General features: G+C 45.6%; 5 protein-coding genes, 1 non-coding gene and 1 pseudogene across 6 annotated transcripts; 4 read left to right on the top strand and 3 right to left on the bottom strand.

The window, feature by feature from the left end:
• Nucleotides 1-6: 6 nt before the first annotated feature.
• Nucleotides 7-2,684, bottom strand: LOC109483840 (basic phospholipase A2 acanthin-2-like). The gene is made up of 4 exons (XM_019786992.1): nt 2,289-2,684; nt 1,795-1,969; nt 1,297-1,397; nt 7-931 (listed from the first exon to the last, which is right to left on the bottom strand). The coding sequence occupies exons 1-4, from the start codon at nt 2,335-2,337 to the stop codon at nt 753-755; spliced, it is 504 nt and encodes a 167-aa protein (XP_019642551.1). The 5' UTR covers nt 2,338-2,684; the 3' UTR covers nt 7-752.
• Nucleotides 362-434, top strand: Trnav-uac. Its single transcript has one exon. It is a non-coding gene; the product is annotated as a tRNA-Val (tRNA).
• Nucleotides 2,685-3,155: 471 nt separating the features above from the next.
• On the top strand, nt 3,156-6,399 carry LOC109483839 (kielin/chordin-like protein). The gene is made up of 6 exons (XM_019786990.1): nt 3,156-3,486; nt 3,773-3,912; nt 4,282-4,400; nt 5,180-5,362; nt 5,705-5,884; nt 6,308-6,399. Exons 1-5 carry the CDS (start codon nt 3,290-3,292, stop codon nt 5,876-5,878), a joined length of 813 nt encoding a protein of 270 aa, XP_019642549.1. The 5' UTR covers nt 3,156-3,289; the 3' UTR covers nt 5,879-5,884; nt 6,308-6,399.
• Nucleotides 6,400-6,662: 263 nt separating this feature from the next.
• On the top strand, nt 6,663-8,542 carry LOC109483773 (kielin/chordin-like protein). Its single transcript, XM_019786863.1, has 4 exons — nt 6,663-6,900; nt 7,047-7,129; nt 7,528-7,655; nt 8,282-8,542. The coding sequence occupies exons 1-4, from the start codon at nt 6,704-6,706 to the stop codon at nt 8,423-8,425; spliced, it is 552 nt and encodes a 183-aa protein (XP_019642422.1). The 5' UTR covers nt 6,663-6,703; the 3' UTR covers nt 8,426-8,542.
• Nucleotides 8,543-8,702: 160 nt separating this feature from the next.
• LOC109483768 lies at nt 8,703-10,272 on the bottom strand (annotated as a pseudogene).
• A 1,472-nt stretch (nt 10,273-11,744) lies between these two features.
• On the bottom strand, nt 11,745-20,964 carry LOC109483766 (protein sel-1 homolog 1-like). The gene is made up of 17 exons (XM_019786852.1): nt 20,545-20,964; nt 20,274-20,317; nt 18,664-19,222; nt 18,310-18,373; nt 17,740-17,902; nt 17,521-17,574; nt 17,263-17,322; nt 17,011-17,092; nt 16,528-16,682; nt 16,151-16,276; nt 15,774-16,005; nt 15,366-15,514; nt 15,032-15,200; nt 14,546-14,620; nt 14,243-14,415; nt 13,858-13,989; nt 11,745-13,713 (listed from the first exon to the last, which is right to left on the bottom strand). Exons 1-17 carry the CDS (start codon nt 20,615-20,617, stop codon nt 13,591-13,593), a joined length of 2,433 nt encoding a protein of 810 aa, XP_019642411.1. The 5' UTR covers nt 20,618-20,964; the 3' UTR covers nt 11,745-13,590.
• Nucleotides 20,965-21,203: 239 nt separating this feature from the next.
• LOC109483767 (piggyBac transposable element-derived protein 5-like) lies at nt 21,204-26,753 on the top strand. Its single transcript, XM_019786854.1, has 4 exons — nt 21,204-22,156; nt 22,727-22,861; nt 23,012-23,458; nt 23,764-26,753. The coding sequence occupies exons 1-4, from the start codon at nt 21,410-21,412 to the stop codon at nt 24,031-24,033; spliced, it is 1,599 nt and encodes a 532-aa protein (XP_019642413.1). The 5' UTR covers nt 21,204-21,409; the 3' UTR covers nt 24,034-26,753.
• The last annotated feature ends 27 nt before the right edge of the window (nt 26,754-26,780 follow it).

Here is a 26,780-nt window from a genome sequence, read left to right on the forward strand (position 1 = left end):
TTTTGGTGTTGACAAGAGGAGGCAAAACACATAGATACGAGTAATACAACGATTATGAACAAACACTTCACAGTATCTCTGATCATCATGAGAGGTAAAATCTGGTCTGCCAGGATCAACACTTGAGAAAGAAAAGACATTTGTAATGTCTTAAGTACGTTTTCAATGCAGCAATGTGCCTTAATTTCTAGAGCAATGTTTCGTGTTGCACATGTTTTGAATACGTACATTGATACGCACGAGAGATGGCGATAACACATCGATAACCCGGATGCGCCTCAGTGCTCAGTCATATAGGGGGCGTATAGGGGATGTAGCCTATCCAGACATACAAGTGTACTCATCGTAATGTCTAACGCACGGTTCCTTGGTGTAGTGGTTATCACATCTGCTTTACACGCAGAAGGTCACGAGTTCGAGCCTCGTAGGGACCTAGACAGATTATTTTTTCTGTTTACTAGTAAGAAAAGAAAAGAAATATTATCTTATCATTGTTTCCGCCCAGGATTCTTTATCACTATTAAAAAATTAGTCCAATGTAGGAGCTCAGCATTCTCTGTCATTATAGAAGCAGTCATCACAGCCTTCAACGTTATCAATATGGTGGTACGTAGTTCTAAGTTTGACAATACAATGTAATTGGTTCATGTTAGTACATATGCATCAACAAGATCAGTTCCTCTCGATACCGCGGATAAAATAATCGCCGATATCGCCAGTCTTGACATCGTCTGCAGTGGGCCGTAGTCAGGCTAGGTGTGAGACGTGTTCCGGCCGGTGTTGGTCTCCGGTTCTGGTGTGGTCCCTGCCGCAACGTCCTGGCCGCAGAACTGGTAGTTTTTGTACTGCGGGTTGTATGGAGACCGGGCAAAACACTCGGCCAGCGCCTTGTCACACTCGCACACGCGGCGTCTCAGCGCGCTACGGCTCGCTGGGTAGGGGGAGAGGAATTCAGTGTCAAGCACATGTCTGGTCCCAACTTGACTTTTACAGCATGGAGGATGAATACGTGTGGCAGATACGGATATCCGGTAGGAGCATCAGACAGATGCACAGACATTTCTGTAGCGGACAGATGTTATGGGCGGGTGTAGTGCACAGGTGTAGAGGACCAGATGCTCTGGTTTAGTGTGGTGTATACGTATATGAATGAATGAGTGAATTCATGAAAGTTTGTTATTGTGTATATGTGTATATGTGCGGTGAACAGGTGCAGTGTATACGTGTATTGTATAGTTGTGGTATACAGGTGTAGCGGACAGGTGTCATGCACATATGTAATGGACAGGTACTCACTGCAGGTGACGGTCCCGTCCACACACCTGTAGCTGTACAGGATGAAGATGCCGCCAAACCAGCTGGGTAGGGCGTAGCAGTTGTCATGGGCAACGCAGCATCTACAAGACAAGACAACGATGGGAATATTTCACGGACCATATTTCACTGACTTCACAGAGACATCTGGCGATGTGTAAAAGAAGTGCAGATTTAGCGAAATTATGAAAAGAGAGCTAGTTTAAAACGGCAATAGCTTTCCTGGAGGATCAATGTTAGCATGGTATTTCATCCGTGTCGGTGATTGACGTTAAAGGAAAAAGCTCACCGATTTCTCGTTCATTTCAACTACAACCTTCTTCATGTCCGAATGACCTCACCAGGTCGTGGTCACGCCACGTGTGCTAGCGGAAGGGATTGTTCATTCGATCGAAAAGGTTGTCTATGAGTCCGTGTTTTTTTTCCGTATTATCAAAGCCACTCGACGACCAGTCGCTCATTTCCCCGCCCTGTTCTCACCTGTCTGTCTGGTCCACCGGTGCGGCCCCCCACCCCCCTCTGCCGCAGAAGCAGCCGTAGTTGTTGTACATGAGCAGCGCGCTGTGTCCGGTCACACACCGGATCACCCCGGACAGCGAGAACAGGTCGCGTCTCGTCCTCAGGGCACCCAGGGTCACGGCTGGGCTGGTAGACGCTACGTCAGACAAATACAAGCACGAATGAACAAACAAGCAAATTAAGAACACGTCGATGAAGGCTAGACATCCAGGTAGAATGTTACCAAAATACTAGTAAATCAAGCAAGTGGATAAATTCTCGGAAGAGTCAGACGTTTCACATAGCATCCCCTATCTTTAATAAGTGACTGAGAGTAAAACATCCCGTTGTGAGTAGCTCAAACCTTACAATCCGCGGTCTTACGCAACTGTTACATTGTACAAGACTGGCGTGTTACGCCTCAGATAGCCGGTTTACCGGTTATCTATGCGAAGCAAACGAACAAACAAGCTTACCAATGAGAATGACGCAGAGCCAGCCCGTGTAAAGTTTAGAGACCTCCATATCCCTGACCGCTCGGATATGACCGCGCGCTCGGAGAGAGAGGCAGACGGTGTTTACGTCTGTGCGGCTTCAGTGTTTGTACAGAGAAGCGGCCGTGTCCAGGTCTGTGTGTTCAGATGGTCCGGGGTGCACGTGTTGTGTCATCTCCAAACAGATGAGAGTTTGACTTACTCTTTATGTCCTGAAGAACTGCAAGTCAGTCACCCATGGTCAGAAAATAATATCACATATCTTCTTTGTATAATAGCAATTGCGGAAATGAAAGGAATATTGAAATGGAGAAATTTTTCCAATAATATTTTAGCAGATCGCGTGTGCCACATTGCGTTTGCCTGTTTGTTCGTCTGTCTGCTTAACAACTTCAGTATCTCCAACCAGATCGGGAGGCAATACAACCAGATCGTTACGATATCCCAGTTTGTACAGCTGCCATCTCCAAGGCTTGGAGATGTGGCTTAGGGTCGGTAACTAAAAAGCCTAGATGTCACCCTTGAGCACCAGTCCGGCCCTGACCCTGTATTGTGAATGATACAAATATTCAAACAAGTACATTCAAAAACGTATCTATAGTAACCACTCAATGGACTTGAAGAAAATGGTCCCTGACAGCTAGACCACAGGATTCATTTAAGCCTGGGGAAGTCCAAAGGATCACCAACACTGGGCCACAATTGCTAGATGGTTGTTTATTAGGCCTGTTTAACTGTAGCTGCATCTTATATCCTGTCTTTTATGAAATCGCACTTTCCGAAATCATAAAGTTCTTTTCACAGTAACGCTTAGAAGTAGATTCTTGGGTAGCGCTAACGCCTTCCTCTGTACGTCAGTCTCACCTCCGGCTTCCGTACAGAACAAACACCTGTCCCACCTGACCGCACCTGTCCACATCCCGAACGTTCTCACTACTTACCGTAAGTTCTGACACAACCTGTCTAGTTGTACGAGAAGAAACATGGCTCCGAGCGTGTTCCTGCTCCTGTTGGCGGCCGGGTACGCCAGTTCGCTGTCGCTCTACTGCCCGTGCCACATGCAGGCGGACTTCACCTGCCCCGAGCCGCCCACGGACTGCGAGCTGACGCGTGACGTGTGCGGCTGCTGCGACGTGTGCGCCAGTCTGGAGGGGGAGAGCTGTGGAAACGGGCACACCGGGTGGGCACTGATTATCTAATATCTGCGCTGAAAAGGGCAAGAAGAAGTCATGCCTTAAAATACCAAAGTTATCACCCTAGGATTAAAGTCTTAAAAACTATAACTATTGTAGAGTAGTACTCAGTGCCACCAAGTACAGCAGGGGCATTCTCACTAAACTGCAGCTTGATGTGCAAAGATTGGGTGTGACATGTCGTTCAGTGTAATAGCTATATATAAGCTCTTTACACCTGACGTCTCCACTTTGTCCTAATGACCTGTACGTGCACGTACAATGTACGTCCAGGTGCGCTAGCGGCCTGACGTGCGAGTACCCGGAGTGTGACACCACGGTACAGCAGGTGGTACAGCCGGACGGCTCCGTACTGGGGATGGTCAACCCCTGCGTGTACATGCCCTGGGCACCCGGAACCTGCCGGCCAAGCGGTCCGTTTGTTTACGTGTTTGTTTATTTGTTTGTGCATTCCGAGACCGATTGAGACCAAAGAAGAACATTTTTTTCATTCAAAGGGCATCGTGTAGCCACGGAGGCCCTACATCTGTTTGTGTATCAATCCCCAAGTAGGTCTTTCTGTGGCGACCAAACGGCAACACAGTGTCCAATCCAATCGATTGGATTAGTTATCTGCGGGTGTACATCTAACCTTCATGCCATTTGTTCCTCGTTTATCCATTATGGTATGGTTGTCTTTGTCAAACACTTGATTAATACAGGAAATTTCTGACGTCTTTCCAACTACTTGTAGAACGATAATTAGAAAAGTAACATATTGAACTGACATTGACCTTCTCCAGCAAAGCGCCAAGTTAGTGACGCTGTGGACACGATTGGTGATCAGCTGACTGACGTTATTTCTGGTACGGACGGCTGTCGGTTCGGTGACGTCATCATCGCTGTAGGGTCAACTTACCAGGTCAGCCTGATATCAACCTTTACCATGTGCACAGGGGACAGAAATGTCGTATAAATAGACATTTGTTATCAGCTATCAATGTACACATTTCATACCGTCCGGTAGGTTATTTATACACTAGTATGAAGTAAGCTGGGTGTGGCTTCGCCCAGACTGCAGTCATTTTCCAAATGTCAAGGTCACCTGCTTCAAGGCCTTGGATGGTAACTTTATATGCTCACTAGTTCTACGTGCTGTTTAAACAAGAGAGGGGGGCATGTACATGTACAGGCCTCTTTATCTTCTACAATAGCGTATATGAATTGTTAGTAACAGTGGCAGCCATTTCCAAGGCCATTTCCAATTTTCAAGGTCACCATCTTGAAAGTCAAAAATTTCAGCCTCAGATTTTGGAAGTTAAGTCACAGCTTCACATGTCGTTACTTAAATGGTAATTGGAGCCCTGCTACCCTTCTTCTGACATCTTCTTTTCCTCTGTCACCCTTCAAGTACCTAAAGAAACAGAATGTTTTTATGGTTGGAAACGGACGAAAATTGATAGGCCCGTGAATGTCATCCAAGCACTTTTTTTACATAACTATTTGTCGATGAAGGTTAGACATCCAGGTAATACGATATGCCAAAAAAACAGTTACTCAAGCAACTGGATATGATTTTGAAAACGTCAGACGTTTCAGCTAGTATCCACTAGTTTTCGTCAGTGACTGTTTTTTGGCATAACTATTTGCCTTTGAATTTTGTTCCAACCTAAACTGGCCGGTGTGTGTTGTGACCAACAGCCGGACGACTGTACTTGGTGCGAGTGTCTGGCAGCCGGAGAGGATCCGATTTGCCTGGCCCAGAGCTGTCCGGCGCCATCCTGCCCCAACCCCGAACACGTCCCGGGACAGTGCTGTCCCGTCTGTCCCACGGAAGGCTGTCAGTACGGCGACGTCACCATCCCCGTGGGGTCCAATCACCAGGTTAGGGTTAAGACTTCCAAGGTTTATTTCTCGTAATCGGCTAGCTGCCTTTAGTCATAACACGCCAGTTTTGTTCAGTAGGTACCTGCTGCGTACGACCTGGCTATGCAGTCTGGTCCCACTCACCCCGAGTTGAACCCTCCAATCTTTTCGATGTGTGTAGGATCTTGAGGTTTGGATCTCCTGAAATACGCCAGGCCTGGTCGGGGAGCAGTGAAGGTTGATGTAAGAGAACGTTTGTGAAGCCATAACGCATGGATGTAAAGATGTTTCTTAAACATCCGTTAAGGGTCCCAAATCTAAGGTGACCGGCGCTATGACATCATTGCCTCCGCCCCACAGCCGGATGACTGCACGTGGTGTTACTGCGAAGCTGCGGGACAGAGGCCTATGTGCGCGATCCAGGACTGCGCACCCCCGCCCTGTCACAGGCCCCACCACGAGCCGGGACGGTGCTGTCCAGTCTGCGACCATGTCGACATTCTCTGGCCATGGCAAGACCTGATGGACGGCTAGATCAAGGTACGGGATCACGGGATCTTGCATTTTTTAATATGTTACTACATCTAGATGTGGGATTACGTACGTACGGTTAGATCAAAGTACCGTGAGGATCACGGGATCTTGCCTATGTGGGGCTTTCATTTGAGGCAGAAAACATCGACGTTCATTTTGGATTTACTTTTAAAGCATATGTGCTGGTTACAAGAGAGCATTCATGTGTGCTCTTTTACTTATGTTTGTTGAACGAAATCTAAGGAAATGGTATGTTGCAACAAAAACTAAATGGGCCCTAAATGCCAAACAGAAAAAAAGGTAACCGTCTAACAATATGTTTCCAAAGCTCAGAGGTAAGGATTTGAAAACTGAAACCATTCAGACAATTTCTTTATTTGTTAAATTTTTGGTATGGCTTAAATTCCTCGGTTTTTCATACTTCTGTAGATCAGTCTGGGAACGAGACAGTCTGGCGGTATCCGGAACGAGAACGGTGGATGTTTGAGTTTTCCCAAATAAAGTTTGATCTCCATCAAAAATTATCGCTCACCTCGTCTTTTCTTTCTCAAAGTGATTTTGTTTCTACATACCTTCATCAGTTAGATCATGATACCTTCTATTACGGCTTAAGAATTCTCTTTTGTCCTTCCTCAACACATCTTCAATAGTTATATATCGATCAATCCAATTTGAATAAAACAACACAAAACCCTTCTCCCTTTGTATTGACCTTTACTTCCGGCTTCCATATATAAACAAAGCCCCTTCCCCCACTCACCCACGCCTACAGACACCTGTTCCTAAGCCCAACTTTCTCACCTTCAGAACACGCAGTAAGACAACATGGCAGTCGTTTGTCTGTTTCTCCTCCTTTTGATGGTTGGACGGTCCCCCTCGCTGTCCAGCCCCTGCCCCGGGGACCCCATATGTCCTGACAAGCCGGCCGGCTGTGAGCTGGGCAGTGACGTCGACGCGTGCGGCTGCCTGGTGTGCCGCCCGGTGGAGGGGGAGGCGTGCGGACTGGCAACCAGCTTGCCGGGGTGGGTTATGTCTGTCGGCCTGTAGTACTGCACATTTCTCTCAACCCGTAGACCTTGTTTTGGTGACTTTGGCTCCTGCAGAGTGTAATTTTCTGCTTGTATGAAAAAACAACTACCGTTATACGCCACTCTCAAACCCATGCCAGGTGTGCTAGCGGCCTCACGTGCACGCACTTTCTGTCGGGGACGTGCCAGCGATCACGGGCTGCGCCGGACGCACGGATCGACGGTAAGGCTTAGGAACAAAAATATTGTTTCCGGTTCCCAGACGGCCTTAGTGCAAAAACCAGTCAATCTTAGCAAAAATTTTTCAGGGGTCGCCTGTATATGTAACTGAATCAATCAGTCTTCTTCAGCTATCTGACCAACTGACCCAATCGCCCGGGACTCGTAACCCGAGAGCTATATGCTCATGTGACGTCAGAAGTGGGACAAAGTTTGTTGGAAGTCGAGATCATCCCCCGTCCCGGTTGTCAGAGGGTTGCTATGCCCTGATGTAGACGGCTTCCTTTACACCTCTAAGGAAGTACTTAGTATCCATAATCTTTCCTCCAACGAAACTGTGTTACCCAGAAACTCAGCTAACTACATATTGTGCCCTGTTAATTCGACACCTTTCATTTTCAGCAGAACCGCAAGAAAAGGACGTCCAGCCGGTGCCGATCGTCGGCTTGGTCCCATACTGTGATCACGTGGCTGACGTGGAAGGCTGTCAGTACGGTGACGTCACCATCCCTGTTGGTGTGGAATGCAAGGTGAGACCCAAGGTCACTGCCCAAATGCCGTTTCTGGTTGTCGTCCGATAGTCGGTACTTAAAGTTCGGAAGCCTGAGAGTGGTTGGTCATATTTCTGTTGTCGCTTTATAATTTGCAGTGCAAATCTATCATGTGTGTCTTGTTCCCTTTGAAACTACATATCGTTTGTAATGAGAGTGTATTTGAGGCCTTTCTGTGCCAAGTATAGGTAGTAGTATAGTACGTTTCAAACCACGGATTATTTTGCACCACGGATTATTTTGGGAAGTTTAAGGACGGTTACAATGGATTGGCAAATACTCGACGTCACGTTCTCTTTTTGGTATATTCGGCAAACAGCTATCGTGTCGAAAAACTGTGCATGTGCAACCCTGCCCCGAGCGGTTACCTGATGTCTACAGACGTCTGATATATGTATATATAGATATATGTGTGAAGCTATATAAAGCCGCTAGAAAGTGTCTGTGGAAGACCTTTTTACCTTTGCCAAGGTTACGTTTTCGGCAGCGTTCGTGTGTGTACTCGTATGTGTGTCTGAGTGTCAACACGTTGTTACAACAAATTCACGAAAACTCAAATATTTCCCTGGAGTCTGACATCCCCGCTCTTGTTTTTTTATCGACAGGTGGACGACTGTACGTGGTGTGCGTGTCCTGTGGCTGGGCAGAACCCTGTGTGTGTTACCCAGGACTGCCCGCCCCCGCCCTGCCCCGTCCCCGTCTGCATCCCCGGAAAGTGCTGCCCCGTCTGCCACCCTCCGCAGCTGTAAAATCAACGGATCAATCAATAGATAGATAATTAAATAAATCGAACGACTAGCTGGTGTGTTGCGCTGAATGGTGGTTATACGGCTATACATATACATATACTGTATATACAGGTCAGTGAAGAAAGCAAGTAAGCAATTAATAAAGTATTACGGGCTAACACGATGACATGATATCTGTACATGTGTGCGAATTCTGTATGAATATCTGGGCACCCCGTCCCGTCCGCGGATCGTCTCCATAGTTATATTTACCATTCAGTTACCTTTCATTTCCAGATCTATAAAGAATATTAATGTTTACAACGCAGTCTCCATTTCAATGACTTCACGTGGAAGCAGCTCCAACAGCCTCTGTTCTAGCCCGTCTGGAGTCGGTCTTGTAGCAGGGACGTCGCGCCAACACGCCCTCATCAGTCGGTACAGGTCCTCCGGACATCCCGGTGGCCTCGTCATCCGTATGCCTTGCCTCAGAATCCCTACCATCTGAAGAAAACTCAGATGAACCCTGCCATCGTAGCACGGATCTTGTCCCAGCGTGGCGATCTCCCACAGCAGCACGCCGAAGGACCAGACGTCACTCTGACAGGTGTACTCGCCCGTCTCGATGGACTCCAGCGCCATCCACTTCAGTGGAAGGAGTTCGTCAAGGCCTGGACGGTTGCATCGGACATACTGTGTGGTGGTGTAGACATCTCTGGCCAGGCCAAAATCAGCCAACTTGGCCACGTCATCGGTAGTGATCAGGACATTGCGAGCGGCCACGTCACGATGGGCGATCCTGAAGCGTTCCAGCTCTTGAAGAGCTCGTGATATGTGGACTGCGTATCCAAGAAGATTTCCAAGTAGATTTTCCCGATCGACGTTCCCTATCCCCCGTAACAAACCGAGCAGGTCACCCTTTGGGGCATATTCCAGAAGAATGTACTTCTCCACAGACTTGGTGATGAGCCCCACAAGTCGAACAACGTTTGACTCACGGCTATCGCCATTCTGGACTTGGTGGACAGTCACCAGTATGGCCGCTTCTCTGTAAAAGTCTCGGTAGGACTGTGGGTCTTTCACGCGAACTGTCTTTGCGGCAACGGCGATCTCTCCCTCAGGTGTGCGCAGTTTTGCCCTTCTGATTTGTCCAAACATTCCTTCTCCTATCAGAGGACCAGGGGTAAGATGGTGGATATTCTTCTCCCAACGTCTGAGCCAGCCCGGCTGAAGACTCTGTGCTAGGTCCCGCTCCATTCTCCTCAGCTCACGCAGAACTTCGGCTTCATGATCGTCGTTTTTCACGAAGCAGCCAGTCTTGTAGAGCACGATTAGTACGGTAACAACTAGGAGTATGGAGCCCAGAGGAACAAGGATTTCGATCAGCGACGTGTCCTGAGCGACGTGAAGCTTGTTACAGTTCCTCCCTCCCCACGGCGGCACACACGCACAGCCGCCGTCCACGTGGTGACAGGTGGCGTTGTTCTGACAGCTGCAAACCTGCCGGCACCGCCAACCGTACCTGCTTTTGGGACAGAGTCCGCCGCAGTTCGATCCGTACCAGCCGGCCGTGCAGTTACACCTGCCGTCGCTAGGGCTACAGCTCGCCCCATTTTGGCAGGTACAGGTATTTTTACAGTCTTTACCGTACTTGCCCTCCGGACATTGTGTCCGACACCTGGTTCCCGTCCATCCCGGCGGACAGACACAACCAGCCCACCGGTCACAGCGGGCACCTTGTAGACAATCACACGATTCATCACAGAGTTCGCCTTTACTATTTGATGGGCAGTTGACGTTTAACAAAATTGTTGCAATGAAAACTTTTCCGCTTTCGTCTCTGGCCCGGCACGTATAGCGACCTTCGTCGTGTAACTGTGCATTGAAAACCATTATGTCTAGTTGATTGACACCTTTACTCATGATTTCAGATCCATTTGGAAGCCACAACGACAAAGATTCAACATCAATGTGGTACGCACGACAGTGAAACGTCACGTTGGTGGAAATGTAGATGTCCCACAAACCGCTAGGAGTCGTTGTTGCGGCGATGTCAGGTTTAGGAATGTCACAGGCTACACCTTGCCAGCCGCGTTTACATTTACATGCGCCATTAAACCCGTGGCAGCGGGCGCCGTTCTTACAGATACAGGTTTTATCGCAGAGCAAGCCGTATTTCTGGACAGGACAGCCCTGCCGCTGGACGTCTATGCCCAATGACTGCACGTGTACAAGTCTGGTCGGGTTTGGAGGTGTGTTTATTCTGACTGGTTTTCCTATCGGGGGAAACTGGCAGATAAAGCCTACTGTGCTCGGAGTCGGGAATGTTAAAGTAAAAATGACGCAAAAGTTTGGACGCCAACCAGGAACACCCATGGGTGTCCCATGTGACAGGCGGATAACAAGTTTGGTGCTGCTGACGTCTGCACGACAAGATAAGTTACGGAAGTTCCCGAACCACAGTTGGTCTGCAATTACTACATCATTAGAGGAATGTACTAACCATATCTGCTCTATCTGACAATTACTGTTTTCTGCGTCGAAAAATGGCGTTAGACTGCTCCACCTCTCGAGGGGCTTGCTTATTGTCCATCTACCCGCAAACACGTCCCCGGTGTCTGTCTCGGCTTCCACGTTTAAGACAAACCTGAATAAAAATTCTCCAGTGTCCTTACCGGTGGGGTTGATGGGAGTTTCACACGTCTCGTTATACACGGGAGGATAGCCCGGGACGTCGGTTACCTGTATCGCCACATTCGTGACTTCTCGGCGACGCCCGACGAGAATCTTGATGTTATATTCCGGCTGTACTGACCAGTCCAGGGGGTTGGCGACCACAAGGGCGCACTCCTCGGTCAGCAGGAACCTGTCGTACGGATCTCCCTCCGCTTTCACACACGGAAGTTCCGCTTTCTGTGTAGCCGGCCAGTGTTCCTCACCGACAACCTCTGTCCCGACTCTGGCATTTTCAGGCACGGAAACGTCGAAGCTGCGCCCCTCCGCTAATCTGGTCCGACTAAAGACGACGTAGACACTAATCAGAAGAGTAAGTACCAGGTTAACCGCCATAATTTTGTATATCCATACAGAGGGAGGTTACTGGCAAACCGGGAACCCACACAGGGACACAACCTCCACAACTCTCTCCCGTGTTCCGTATTAACAGCAGGCTTTATCAGTGACATTTTATGTGGAAGTGATGTCATGCTTTGTTGACTGTGTTTTGTTCCTTTAGTACGAAACTGCGGAACTTTCTTGCATTGTCAACATAGAAGGAAACAAAATCAAAAAGGGGGAATAAGAAGTGTTTAAAAGACAAATGATGGCAACATCCAGTTTGATGTCAGAAACAGTCCTCTTTATACAGATATACAGGAGCAACAACAAATTATTTATACAGAGCTTCTCTCCAAACAAGCAGGTACTACGTGTAGTCACCTGGTCCCACACACCACATGTACACCGGTAACTCTATTGTTGGAAAGACACTTGGAATTTGGAAAATCAACTAACTTTCAGTCTTGTATTTCAACCTTTTGCTAAATGTACAGCAAAGTTTCACATATGAATTGGAAGAGCTTATATCTACAGTCAAAACTGCCCAAGGAGACCCCCAGGGGACCAATAAAATTGGATCTACGTGGACAGGATTTTGAATGCTTGTGTCAATGGGAAAAGTTATCTGAAAGATCACCAAAAAGAGGTCACATTGAGCAGGTCATCCTTATGTAGCTAGAGGCAGTCATTTGTACATACTAGTATTTGATTGTATCTAAGTAATAGCATGACCTAGTGTATTTTGTGTCTGCTACAGTACAAGAGGTAATTTTGTATTTACCAGTAGATTTTTCAAATTTCCAATGCCTTTATAGAGTTACAAGTGAACAACAGTGTTTGCAGGATTCTGCTCTTGGCTGCAGCTATGAGACATGCAGCATCACTATAGGATCACTATAAGCTGACAGTTATCAACAGTAGAAACGGATAAAGTTTTGATAGAATTTTACACAAGGGAATATGGATACAACAAGCATTCATACTGGTATTTCTCTGTGCACCCTTGGTTGTAGAGTCCTTAAGTCCATTTACATTATCCTTCAGCAATCTATGGATACACAGTTTGTACTGGTATTGCTACATTACTGAAGGCTAACAACCTTTTCATATTGCTGCATTTCTGCCTTGCTTGTTTTCACACAGCACTGACTGTACATTTACAATTTACTCCTAAAGTTACACATCGTTGCACCAATGATATTGGGTCAGCCTGCACATATCAGCATGTGCAATTTAAGAGCTTATAACCATTTTTGCTTGAACAGAAATGTTTTCCAAATAGGATGAAAACAAAAATAGAAACATACCTCTTCTACACTCCAAACAGAAAGCAAACACTTTCATCCTGGCTTCTCAAAGGGTTGAAAAAGTTCAATGAAGAAATACTGATTGTAATCATGACTTCCCCTCCTCATGTAATTGCAACTACAATGTAGTTGCCTTCAAGATGTGTTTAACAAACTACATACAATATTCAATTCAATAAAATGCAAAGGTCTCATGATGAACAGACCAATTTCCATGACAGCCTATCGAGCCACTGCTGTAGTGGCTGCCAGCAAGAGTTCAACAGTTGCTGTTACCCCCAAAATCACCAAAGATACATGTACAAACAGATGTGGAAGGGGGTGATTATGGAGGATACTATACATTAGAAATTAAAAGAAAACTGATCAAGAGACAGTGCACCCCTTCCCTTGCCCTGCCCAGACCTACATGTATCTATGCAATGGTAGTTTTGATGTTACACAGGCATGTTCTGTGCTGCAACCTGACCTGCACAGGTACAATTTTGTACTACCTGTAACAACCTATTAATGCTCTGAAACTAAAATGATTGCCCCCCCCCCACTTTATAACAGCTGTTCAACGTGTTCCCTTTGAGTTTAAAATTGTGCCTTACATTTCTACAAAATCTGATGATTTCAGAGAGGATACTAGAAACTTAACATAGTCTTTGGGCTTGTATGGTTTTCAGAGGTTCCTATTCCTCTATGTAAGTGTTGGAATGAATTTACATGCTTTGAGTACCCATTTTGTTCCTACAGTTTTTAAAACAAGGGACTTGTCCATACAGTCAAATGTAACAGCACTGATTGCCCCCCTCCCCCCTTGTTGTGTACTATATCTCATCTCTGGGCCCTGCGGTACAGCACCACCAGTCCCAACAGCAAGGCCAGCAGGGTGCACAGCCAGATGTCCCACTCTGGCCCAAAGTAGGTCTCCAGGTCCACTGTCCACAGCTGGCCATTCTGCAAAAAAAAAAGGTTGGTCACCACAGCATTGTCTCATGCATTTTGGAGCATAATCCTAACATCCTCAACTTCATCAGGGCTAGTTAGTGTTAGGTAAGAGAGTTACAGACAGTAAGCATTAGTTATTGACAGTTAGCTCACCTGGCCTGCTTGCTCCAGGTACTCCATCCCATAGAGAACCCCCAGTTTCATCAGAGCAAGGCTCACGGGCACCTGGGCATCTGCACTGGTCTCTGCAGCCATGTCGTAGAACCGCTTGGCAAGGTGGATGTCCTACAAGAACATAGAGGTTCAGATTCTATTTTCCAGAATGTAAATGAATAAAAACAATATTACCTGCATCATTGGTTACCAGGATTGTTGGGGAAAGGAGGCCTTCACATGCGCTTACAGATTTGTTTGGACTTAAATCGTACAACTTTATCATATTTTGTCTGACATTTGACTCTCCCTAATGACCTCAATGAAAAGTGGCCAGCAGGCCTATTTTATGATAAAGAAACAAGAAAGAAGCAAATAAACAAACCTTCTTCATGCCGAGCCCGTTCTCGTGCATGTAGCCCAGGTTGAACATGGCCTGAGCGTTGTGCTGCTGCTCAGACGCCAGCCTGTAGTGCGTGGCTGCGATCTCGTAGTCCACTTCTGTCCCGTACCCGTAGTAGTGGTAGTCGCCGAGCTTCACACGTGCCACTGTGTAACCTGTAGGGAAAACATGAAGAGCTGAAGCCAGGACCACTTTTGTACATCATTCTGAACAGTAAGCACCATATTTACGACAGAATTTGCAATGAACTTATTACTGTTCGCAAATCAAGAAGATTGGACTGACCTTGAGCTGCAGCACGACCCCAGTGAAGCAGCGCCCTTGGATAAACCTCTTCCTGACCAACCACATGAGTTCTCGCTGAAAATGTCAAAGTGAAAAGTGAGCAGGTGTTCCTACTTATGTCAAAGTGATGGGCAAACTCCTCTGGAGGGAGGCTCTGCTATATGTTAGCTTGATGTTCTTGTTTATGCATCAACCACTAAACATCACCTTTCTCCAGCCCAGAAAAAGCTGGGACTGCAAGTTTGAGCATCATCAACCTATAAGCAATTTGACGCAAACTGAAACTCCTTACAAAGAGGTTTTGGGGGGTAATTAACATGTCTTTGCATGCATGTAATATGACTAGTTGCTATTGTTTTGTAGTATCTTACACAGAAACCTATGCCTGATACATCTCTGGTCCTGTATGAAGGAAATGTTCCTTTGTGCAACCTCATACCCAAGCTTGGTGAGTGTTAACACCTGACCTCTAACCCTGACACTCACATCCTTGATCTAGTATGAAGGCGACATTGCTCTGTGCGACCTCGTAGCCCAGCTCGGCCAGCAGGGTGTACATGACCAGCGCAGAGTTGCTGTTCCCGTCCTTGTACTGGTTGTGGGCCTCCATCATCAGCTCTGACCAGCGGCCACGCTCCGCAACGTTCTTGAACAGCTGAACAGGAAGAGAGCTTGTCACACTTTCTGATAGTTTTACCCTTACATGATAACAAAACCCTTACATGATAACAAAAACAGGAGGGAAGGCCCAAGATTTCCAGGTTTGGACAGGTAGAAGTAATACTTCATCAAGCTTATCAGAAGACCCTGCAGAACCCACCTCGACTGCCGTGTGGCATGACCGCATCATGCCCGTGCCAGTGGCGTGCATCTGCGCCAAGTTGTAGAAGGCAAGCACATGTCCCGACTGCGAGGCCAGGTTGAAGTACTTGATGGCCATCTTGTAGTCACGACGCACACCGAGACCACCTGGGGAAAGTACAATGTCAGGCTGGGCAAAATGTTCCAGGTCTCACCATCTTAGATAATACCAGACTACAACTAAGACATCACTCTGCAGCTGTTTGAATTTCATGTGTGTGTATATATACAATGTACATGTTTGTGTGCACATACATGTATGTGTCTGTGTGTTTAGGTGTGTGTATACATGAACTTACTTTAGTACATGATGCCTGGCTGTAGCTGTTTAATGTGTGTGTTTGGGTGTGTGTTTATGCATACTTACTGTAGTACATGATGCCCAGCTGCAGCTGCCCGTCCACCCATCCCTGCTCAGCTGCCTGTGAGAAGTACTTGAAGGCCTTGCTGTAGTCTTGCTCCACCCCCTTCCCGTACATGTACATCAGCCCCAGCCCGCTCTGACCCACCGGGTTCCCCTGCTCTGCCGCCTTCTTAAAGTACTGGAACGCCGTGTTGTTGTCTGGCTTCACTGCGTCACCTGCTCCTTCTGAGTGCATCTAGAGAATTCAGAAAGAGAAAGCATTTATATTGGACTGCATAACAATGTTTTGTGTACATAAAAATTATATATACAACAAACCCAGTGCCTACATTCATCATTCATTTTGATTGTAAAAAAAATCCTTAGGGATAACTCCTTACTTTGCCGAGGAAGGCCATGGCGTTGGCGTTGCCTGCTGCTGCAGCCTGTTGGAAGTAGTCGAGCGCCCGCTGGTAGTTCTGCTCCACCCCCCTCCCACCCTGGTAGTTCAGCTGACCCAAGCCAACCTGCACATGAAAAAAAACACAAAAATTACCAACAATACCAACCTGATTGAAATTGAAATTGTTTAATTTTGCAGATATTTGATTCTGCAGGAGAAGAGGAAATGATTTTTTTTTTTGGTGATGTTCCGGAGTTCAGTAGTGACACATTGGAAATGAGTATTTGTGGTGTCACAAATATGCAGTGAGGAGGCCAATGTGAAAATAAATCCACCGCAAACATTTCATGATTTGCAGTACTGTATTTACTGTACCTGGGCCTGGACATCCCCCTTGTCTGCCAGGAACTGGTAATACTGGATCAGGTCGTCATCCAACATGGCGCTGTTTCCTCCGGGATTCTCCACCTCATCATGCAGCCGCACTCGCTGGACCGCCGCGCCACCCGACACTGAAACCTCCTCCGCAACTGCATGGGGATGAACCATTCGTTAACCTTCTCCCTGCTGAGGTGAGCCTTATGGCACCAACTTTGTATTGGTAACAGGGTTACTTTGCATTGTTTACAGGGTTATGCAGCTGGAGGAAGTTATTATGCAACATGTAAATGTAAAATGTGTCTGTCCATCTAGAGTAAGACAGAATGCAAATGTGCCCCAAATTTCTTTTACCAAATCCTGGCTCCTGGCTTCTGGCTCAAGCTGACTTACAGAATGTTATCAGTAAAGCTGATAAAGCAGATTGCCTTCATTTTAGTAAAAGCAGCAACTATGTCTCCTACCCATAAGTAAACTCACCCTTGTTGGAGACCATCCTGTAATAAGTGAGGGCCGACTCACAGCTCTGGGCCACTCCTATCCCTGACCAGTACCGGTAACCCTGCAGGACAAAAGGGGGGTTAAGAAAAACTTCACAAGGCACAGTGATGATATGAACACTACTGCAGTGTGCATACTGACAAAAGCAGTCATCAAAAGATTTTTTGGACACAGACTTTTGTGTCCAGTGAAATAGACCAATGTAAGAAATAATGATATGGAGGTACTTACTAGGGCCATCTGTGCTAGAGGATCCCCACCAAGGGCAGCAAAGGTGTAGTAAACCAACGCCTGGGAACATTACATAACATACAAAACTTTCAATAAAATACAACTATGTAAAGCTGACATGTTACACAACATGGTTAATACATAAAGCAGTTGACAAACAGGATACAAAGTACAGGACTGAATACTTGATGTTGGTGTTTCCAGCAGCTTTTTACTGATTTCATTTCATTGTCATAGGTGCAGACAAAGCAGACTCACCTTAGCTTGGCTTGAGTTGGTACTAATACCGGCTGCATACATGAACCCTGATCCCTATTATGGGCATACAAAGTGTTTCATGTTGAATACATTGTTCACACTCCAACTGTAAATGCACACCTGGTGTTAAACTATGAGCTGGTTAACAAGATATGCAAATATATAGATAGTAACCACAAGAAAGTATTATCAAACAACAAAAAAGAGCCAGTGTTGTACCATCTGAGCCTTTGGGGACCCCTTGTCTGCCAGTTCCTGTAGGATTTCCAAGGCGCGGGTGACGTTGTGTGACAGGTAGTCTCCATACAGGTGAGCAAACCCAACCAGCTCCTGGGACTCTGTGTGGTTCAGCTCAGCTGCTTCCAGGAAGAATGTGTAGGCACTAAACAAACCAACACACAACATGATAGAGTCATGTTTTATCATGAATTAATATAACATTGCTATCAAGCATTGCAATACACACCTTCAACCTGCAACTGACCAAACATTTTAGATATGGCACAAAAAATGTTAACAACTACCTTAGGGCTACAGACTTCGTCTCACAGTCAATAATGAAGTAAATTTTGAGCCCTGCTGTCTTCTTAAGTATCATAAAAACTGCCATTTACTAATGACAACACTGTATATGTATATATGTAAATGTTGATATTAAACCTAGAACAACAAATGTACAAATGGACATTTTTAGGTTTTAACAATTGTGGGTGGGGCTATAGCTACAGGATTGGTCTATACCACAGAATTTCCCAAGGGAATATCTAACAGGAAAAGTTACACTCTTACCTTTTTTGGTCTGACTTCTTTGTGCTGTTTCTAAGAGCCATCCCTTCATTGTACAGCCTTTCAGCTGAAAATACAACAAAAATGGACAAATTTAACATTGTCTCTACCCCATCTGATAGTTCTATAAGACTGAAGAAAGGAATGTTCACGATATTCCTTCATTTATATATTGACTTTTTCAAATGGCTGGTTGGTCCCATTCAACTGTCAAATTGTTTTTCAAGGGGGCCCAGTCTACTGTAAACACATAAAATCACCAACATTCTTTGATTGAAGCATGCACAGAGAAATTTATTTTTCATCTTTAATCTGACATGGTTTGAATACAAGTATATGAAATCATATTCAGCCCACCCTCCTTCTCCTTCTCCAACTGTTCCCTCCTCTCCTCTGTCATTTCTTCTTCCTCTTGGGGCTCCATGCCTGACTCCCCTGAGGTGGGGGGCACCTCTGAGGGGGTGGGGGGCTCCTCCAGGGGGTGGGGATCAGGTGGCTGTTCTGCGTCTTCCTGTTCAATCTGAGAACCAAAGAAACCTGCCTGATGTGGAGGCATAGGTGTGGTGGAGGGGACTGGGTTATACTGGGGCATGGGCACCTCTATACCCTTCCTATAGTACTCCTGTGATCTACCTATCTCTGGGCCAGGAGTACTTTCCTCTCCCCCCTCCCGTCCATCTACAGAGCTCCCCTCAGTTCTCTTCTCAGCCTCCCTCTGCTGCTGTAAGGCCCGGGCCTGTCTCTGAGTGGCGGAGTCGCGCATCGTGGGGCGTGTCTGGATGTATCTGTCCTGCTCCTCCTCGTAGTGCTGCCTCTGCAGCTCCCTGAACCGCCGCTCCTCCTCGGGGGTCAGCCGAGGTCGGGCCATCTCCGGCGGTGGGTCCTCCTGAGCGTTATCCTGCTGCTGTTGGTTACCCTGATGACCATGATTGTAACCACAGATTAATAACCGAACTATGGTTCACACAAAACCGTATTTCACAGCTGTACTCTGTTTTTACTTTCATTTTGAATACACAAACAATGTACAGGAGAAATGCATGCTGTGTTAATTTTCAAGTCATACCATACAATGGCATTTCATTTGGTTTGACACAACAGTAAAAACCTGAAGACCACGTAGGGGACCCTGCGTAAAATAATCTAAGGGACCATCAAAAGCTGCTTACATAGGCCTGATTGTTCTTATGAGGAGGTGGTCATTTGTAGTAGTTGACAGTAGTCTTAAGACTAAAGAAGATTGCAAATGTAAGAGGATAGTCAAGATGTGAAGTCGATGATGACAATTCAGTCCTTGTAGATCTATTACTAGTATTAAATCAGTATACTATAAGTATAAATGTAGTGTGCTTGACATTATGCTTGCAATTGAATGTGAAGTTAGTCAGGGATAAAACAGAATAGGCCTGAATTCTATGGAATTCAAAGATATCAGTATTACATGCACTATGAATCTAATGTATGTCACAGAGTCTCAGAGAAGTCTCAAGTAAGCCACAAGAGGTTGATACCTTGAAATAGAATCATGCAAGTATGATGAAAAACAGAGCATCATGTGTATCAAGGAACTACAAGACTACAGAGAAGAGTTTGCAGTAAATGCACAATAAACATACTAGTGATTGTAAGTGGAAATTGCAGTTCCCTATATGCAAGTTGCAGCAATTTGATGAAATACAGTTGAAAGTAATGGACAAAGTCAATGTTAGTCACCTTGGGGAATCTTCAGTATGTTGTGTATCCCCCAAAAGAAAAAAAGGACTACTTATATCTGGTCAAAAGATTTTAATATCTTGAAATGACCTGTCTAAAGCTTTAAACTGTACTGAAAGTAAATACTACAATGTAGTAATACCTTGGATACATTGATTACAAAGTGCAAGTTAAAAGTGGTAAATGCACCTTTCCATTGGAACTTTATAGACTCTTTAACAACAAAACTAGGATAAATCTTATTTCATACTCACATTCATTTCTTCAGCTACAGCCTCTTGGGCCCTTCCTATAATATCTGTAAATGTAAGACAAAATTATGTGGTAAAACATATGGGTGAGAAAGCTCCTCTTTTTTACAGAATATGTAACTGCTTAGGCCACTTGTTCTTGGTGTAAGGAGAGACATACAGCTTACTGCGGACATAAGAAGATAGTCTGAATCATCTGGTATAGTTTCTAGTGTGCATGTACACTTCACTAAACGTGTTCTTCGGTTCGAACAGATCAGCCACGTTAACTCACCTTGTGCTTGTGTGACACTAACAAACATCACTGCGGCTAACAGGCACGCTTGGTGCGGTCTAAGAAGCTTCATTTTAAAAGTTCCCGTGGCTTCTCCGTAGCAGCTGTGGCAAGATCGCGCCGGCGGGGTTCCTTGAGAAGGGATACACAGAGACTCGCCTCTGGGTCTGACCGGTGGGGAGGGGGGCACGGTCACTTCCTGGTTGAGCCGTTTTCACGGAAAAATCGAACCGTGTGGGCCGCTGTCGACGATCTTGTTGAAAAGCTAGACAGATGATGAGAGATTATGTTGTTAGGAGTACTTCAAACCCTTTTTAGATCCATTTCGTTGCGTCATGTTAGCTCCAGCTCAAGCCAAATATCATAAACAATACAGGTCCGCCACGTATTTTTTGCAGACAGCTTTTCCGGTTGTAAGGCGGTCTCTGATTGGTCCGGTTAGAACGTGACCTTTCTGGGGGAACACGCCACATTTCGTGGACTCATGTTGTTCCAATATTGTCAGAACAATAGCCTTATACGTGACATCTGTAAATTTTCGGAGAAAGAACAGGCAATAATAAACAATTCTTAAGTGAAATTGGACAAAAATTGGCCAATCACGAGTTTCCTTACATAACATACAATCACGCATGCGTGAACTCAGCAGACGGATGACCTTTGACATATAGTTCTGGGATGGGAAAGAAGTGGAATTGCTGTAGTATAAAGTTTGAATTACACCCACGCTGTATTTCTGTGGGCCTATAAAGCTCACATTAGCATCAGTCTGCAGGATATCCTATAGTATAACTGACCTTTCCTTTATAAAGCTAGCCCAGTCAGTTTCTCAAGAAGTGCCACGCCCTCCAGCAGCATCAGCACCATGGATGAAGAGAAGCAGAGACGCTCAGCCAGCCTCCAGCATCTCCTGAGACCTCCATCCAACCCGGCGGAACACGAGGGGCTCCAGATTTCTGACGACATGTTCGGCGGGTCGGCCAGCTCTGACGATGCCAACTCCAGCTCCGAGCTCAGCCTCTCTGACGACATGCTGGTAGTCACAGGTTTGGAGGAGGAGGATTCAGAGGAGATGGGGGATGAGGATGAGGACAGAGGGGAGAGTGCTGATGATGGAGGGTGGGCAGCCAACATTGCTCACTTCGACCCCCCGTGCTTCAGCGACGGTGAGAAGGTGGGACCTGTCCGCGACATCTCGCCAAACACCCAGCCAATCGACTTCTTCCACATGTTGGTCCCCGAATCCCTCCTGAGCGCCATCGTCCAGCAGACCAACCGCTACGCTCACAAGTACCAGCTGAAGAATGGGCGTGACGAGGAGTGGAGAAACGTGGACCTGGCGGAGCTGAAGGCGTTCATGGCCATCTTCATGTACACCAGCATCGTGCACGGTATCTTCTCAGAAGACATCACCACCGTGTGGGAGGACAACTCCATAACGTACAACCCTGTCATAGCCAGCATCATGACCCAGCGCCGCTTCCAGCACATCATGCAGTACTTCCACGTGGTGTCGTCCAGCGCCCAGCAGCAGAGTGACAGTCTGCGCAAAATCCGCCCCTTCCTCGAGGCCGTGCAGAACTCCTTCCGGAATGAGTTCAAGACTGCCCAGGTGCATGATCACTTTCACTTTTCCCATCATATTTCATATCTCAAACTAGCAGTTTCAAGGATACTTGATAGATATTACTTTTCCAACATCAATATTTTGTAACTTGTCAAATTAGTTCATTTATTTACGAGTTGGCTGTTGAGCTCATTATCTGGATTGACTGGATGCTGGCCGAAGAGATTGTGTTTACCTTGGTTTATGTACTACCAGTAGTACTAGTACTAGTCAGTGCATTGCCACCTGGCTGCCGTGTGAAGTAGAGCCAGTCAGTATTGCACTGAGGATTGCAGTATTGCAACATCGTTGTCTTCATGTTGAGAGCTTTTACTGTATTGTCATCGAATTTCATGTCACATTTTGAGAGCTTTTAATGTAATTGTCAACGAATTTCATGTCACATTTTCTGTGAATCTGTGTACATGCCAGTTGATTTAGATAAAATTGAACTTGAACTTGAACTTGAGGACAGTTCAGGATTTAGATCCTCAGCAGAAAAAAATTGGTTGTGGGTAAGGAACTTTCTTACCCTACAAAATCATTCATGAAGGTATGGTGATGTGTTGACTGCAGACCCACGTGGTCCATGAGCCACCCCTGGAGGAGGAACCCTCGGTCTGGTCCCCACGACTGGAGAGGAAACGACGCAAGAAGAAACGCTTCAACCTGTTTGTACGGCAGTGCACAGCTACAGGTTTCATCTCACAGGTAAGTTGAAAACTTGAATTTTCTATATTGTATGTTTATGAAAAAAGTAATATGTACCATTGGAATAAAAGTTTGTTCATGATCATATGGTATGCAACACGTTGATATGCAGGACATCGACATAAAGATGTTTCAAAATATCTTTTCTAGATCTACATCCATGTCAAAGACAAGAACGACAACCAGACCCTCCACGAGAAGGGGTACTCCATTGCCCGTGCCCTGTGCTCTGATCTGATTAACTCAGGGCGTAACCACATCATCTTCTGTGAACCACTCCACACCAGCCTGCGGCTCTTCAGAGAGCTTGAATCACGCAACATCTATGGCTGCGGAGTGATAACAGACGCAAAGCACAGTGACTGCGATGGACTCCCAGCCAGCGTCCTTGCCAAGCCTCCAGCATCGATGCGTAAGTACAACAGCATTGTCCGCACCAAGGGCAGGTATTCCTCCATGGTGTGGAACTCCCCACGCATCCCGTTCAGGTTGCTGACAAACGCCTTCTCTCCAGCAGCACAAGGGAAGTTGGTGGTTAAGAAGAACCGAAGGCCTGACGAGGAACTGCCATGTCCTGAGGCAGTGCAAGCCTACCAGGTGGGTCTCTTCTCTTTCATGAATAAATCATGCTCCTAGCTACCCTCCCACTAGCCATGGCCCCTGGGAGGTAGGAGGAGGCCCCATCCCCTCCTTCATATCATATCACCTATAGATTTAAGCCTTGAATGCTGAAGACAGGCATTGAGGATTGTTGTTACATTTTGCTGATATTCTGCTAAGCTGATATTCTGCACTCAAAATGTTAAGGTATACCTGGGATTGGACCTTTCCCCAAAATAACTTTCTAGACTCCTGGAGATTGTGTAACACAGGCTGAGTGACTCCATCCTCCTCTGTTCCAGAACCACATCAAGTACATTGACAAGTACAACGAGAAGTTCTCATGGTACATCATCTCCTACAAGCCCAACAAGACGTGGCAGCAACTGTTCTGGACCGTGCTGAGTCTGGCCATGAACAACTCCTACATCATGTACAAGATGTCGCCGGCGTACGCCCACTCCCAGCTCAGCCGCAACAACTTTGGGGCCGACCTGCTCCGCGCCATGGCCGGGCCGTACTACCAAGAGGTCCCCGCATGGGGGGAGGACATCAGTGACCCAGAAGACTAGCTGAGATACCGGCACAGAACACTCAGATACAGGGCCATGTACCAAATTGCTGGTTCTGTACCTGTAGAATTATTTAGGTACAGGTCAGGTCCTGAATATCTGGTGTACCTGTACCTGAATTAAAAAAAGCAAAATAGCTTTGTTGCAAATTAACGCATTCCTTATGTTTCTATATGGCAGCTGTATCTTCATGTTTTTTCCGAAGCTTTAATTATGTTTCAAACACTTATGACTTTAGGAGTGACCAAAACATATTACATAATTGTAATTAAGGGGCTTTGGGATTCCATCGTTAGACATTGCAAGGAGCCAGTTACATGTGTTGTACTTTCATGCCCCCAACAATATGAGGTTTTGTCTCCAAATAAAGTTGCTTGGTAATTGAAACAATGCAATATATCAAGGATATAAATAAATTACCATTTAACATTTACTCTAACATTAATGTTGGTAATCCTGTCATTGCAATGTTTGCATACAATTACATGTTAGTATGACAGTAGTGTTCAAATTATATTTTTGCAGATAGCATCCATATATTGTAGTATCGTAGAGGCATTATTTTTGTAAACCCATAAACTACGTATATTCAGTATATACTTCAGTGCAAGTTTTTCTTCTTTGGGATTTCAGTCTCAGGAAACTTTTCAGGGCTGGAAATCTCACCTGCATATGCAGGTTAGTGCAGGTACAATTGGAGCTGTGCAGGTATTTCTCATGTCTACCTAACTTGCACTGACCCATGTACTGGATATTCAGTTGTATTGTGATTGACCTTGATAAATTCTCCATTTCCAGCATGGTGTAGATATGAGTTGTCTGGTGCAGGTAATTCTCAATGTTACCTGCACCAGTGGATGTATGCAGATCAAGTCTTGCTGTTACAAATAGTCATCCATTGTTGTCTGCTACTAGGTCTTCCAGACTATACAGGTGATATTCAATGTTGTAGGAAACTTCAGTCTTTAGAGGTTTTTGAGAGGTGGGTGTCTAGAGAGAAAGCAATGTTTGTTACATACACATGTCCTGTCCTGTCTGATGCTAGAGGTGTATGTCTCACCTTGTTTGACATCACAGAAGGTAAAACATGTCAGTGGTCTTGTACTCAAACAATGAATCTAATAGAGTGTACTATGTCACCTGTTCAACATCTAGTGGTGGTGTTAGATATTCATGTTCATGTAGGAGATGACGTATACAAACACATTTACCTGAGGAGTACACTTGTCTATAGTGACGTACCACTCAACGGACTTGAAGGAAATGGTCACAGTGGACAGGTGGCCACTATTGACAAGGTTTTTCAACATGCTTGGGTCACTAGAGACCAGCCAAAAATGGCCAGCTGGTCCTAATGCAGAGAGTCAGGTGGTTACTAGTGCAGGTTGGACTGAATGTGCACTAGAGAAGATCATTATATCAGGACAGCCTCTTGCCACATTGTCCATGAAACTATAAAATGAATAGACTATGTCGTAGGTATGTTTACAAGAATTTGTAGAACGAGCATCACCAGATTGGAAAATGGGAACTTCAGGTACCACGCCTTGTGTGTCAATGTTTTGAATAGCACTTCTTTGAATCTTAGCATCAGAATAACTTGGTGAAATGGTTCAATGTCATTGTTCATAGCAAATGTTGTAGGAAGTAACAAAAAACACTGTTCTGAATGATATACAGTACTGTGTTCACTAACTGGTGCTAGAATTGTCAGAAACTGAAAAGGTAGAAACCCAGGCATGTAGGTGCCAGGTGTCAAACTCAAGTACTGCTTTAACAGACCCCCTTTCCACCAGACGGCGATCACTGAGCGACCGTACAGCAAAATTGGGTTTGTGTAACTTTGACATGATTAGAAGTATGATTTAAAAGACGACATAATGCAGAAAACGTAAAAAAAAACTTTGTCAAAGAGCTTCTGTCAAATATTTGGTCTCTCGGTGTTGACGGCCTCTAGTGGAAAGGGGTTGTCTCTGGAAACAGGAAAAATGCAGTGTCTAGGAATGCAGAAATGTATTCGCTCAACCTCCTTGCTGAAAGTGAGCAATTGTATTGCAGATCTCGAGGCAGAAGGTTTCATGGTTAAATTAAGACGTGGTGACAACACAGTATCTCCACTGTCTCAAACATCTGAAATTCCTAAAATTCAGGTTCTGCCGACGAAAGGAATAAAAATACATGTACAACTGTTGCATTCAAATGCTTCACAATCGTATCAGTGATATTTTTGTATTAAACAACCGTATGTTCCGACACTCCCTAATCCACCCCTACGTCCCTGAATGTTTGGAACGTAGAGGTGTCCAAACATATGGGCGTTGGGGCGGTTGGAACATAGAGCCGTCAGCTACAGTAGTTAGGTACTAGTATGTAGATGCATCTGCATACTTTTCCAACGTTTGAACGCTATACTACAATGAAACTGGGAATAGGAAATGATATTTCAAAAACGAATGGGCATTTGAATTTGGAAAATGACATGACGATTTCCTCGTTAATGGTTTGTGCTCGGTGTGTTTGAATATGGAGGTGGAAAAAGCACATTTCTACCTCCATGGTTTGAGAGAGCATACATTGGTGACGATATTCACAACAGCGCCTTATTACCGTATCTAATCTTTAAATCCCATATTACGCGTATTCACTAGCTGGATCGATGCAAAACGAATCTTTAGAGCGAGCTATGGGGCATGGTAGACAAGATTTTAGGTAAGTCACAGAGTCCCGACGTGCGTGACTTGCATGTG

The sequence above is a fragment of the Branchiostoma belcheri genome, unplaced genomic scaffold (genome assembly GCF_001625305.1).
Source record: "Branchiostoma belcheri isolate BF01 breed outbred unplaced genomic scaffold, Haploidv18h27 scaffold66, whole genome shotgun sequence".
Lineage (NCBI taxonomy): Eukaryota > Metazoa > Chordata > Leptocardii > Amphioxiformes > Branchiostomatidae > Branchiostoma > Branchiostoma belcheri.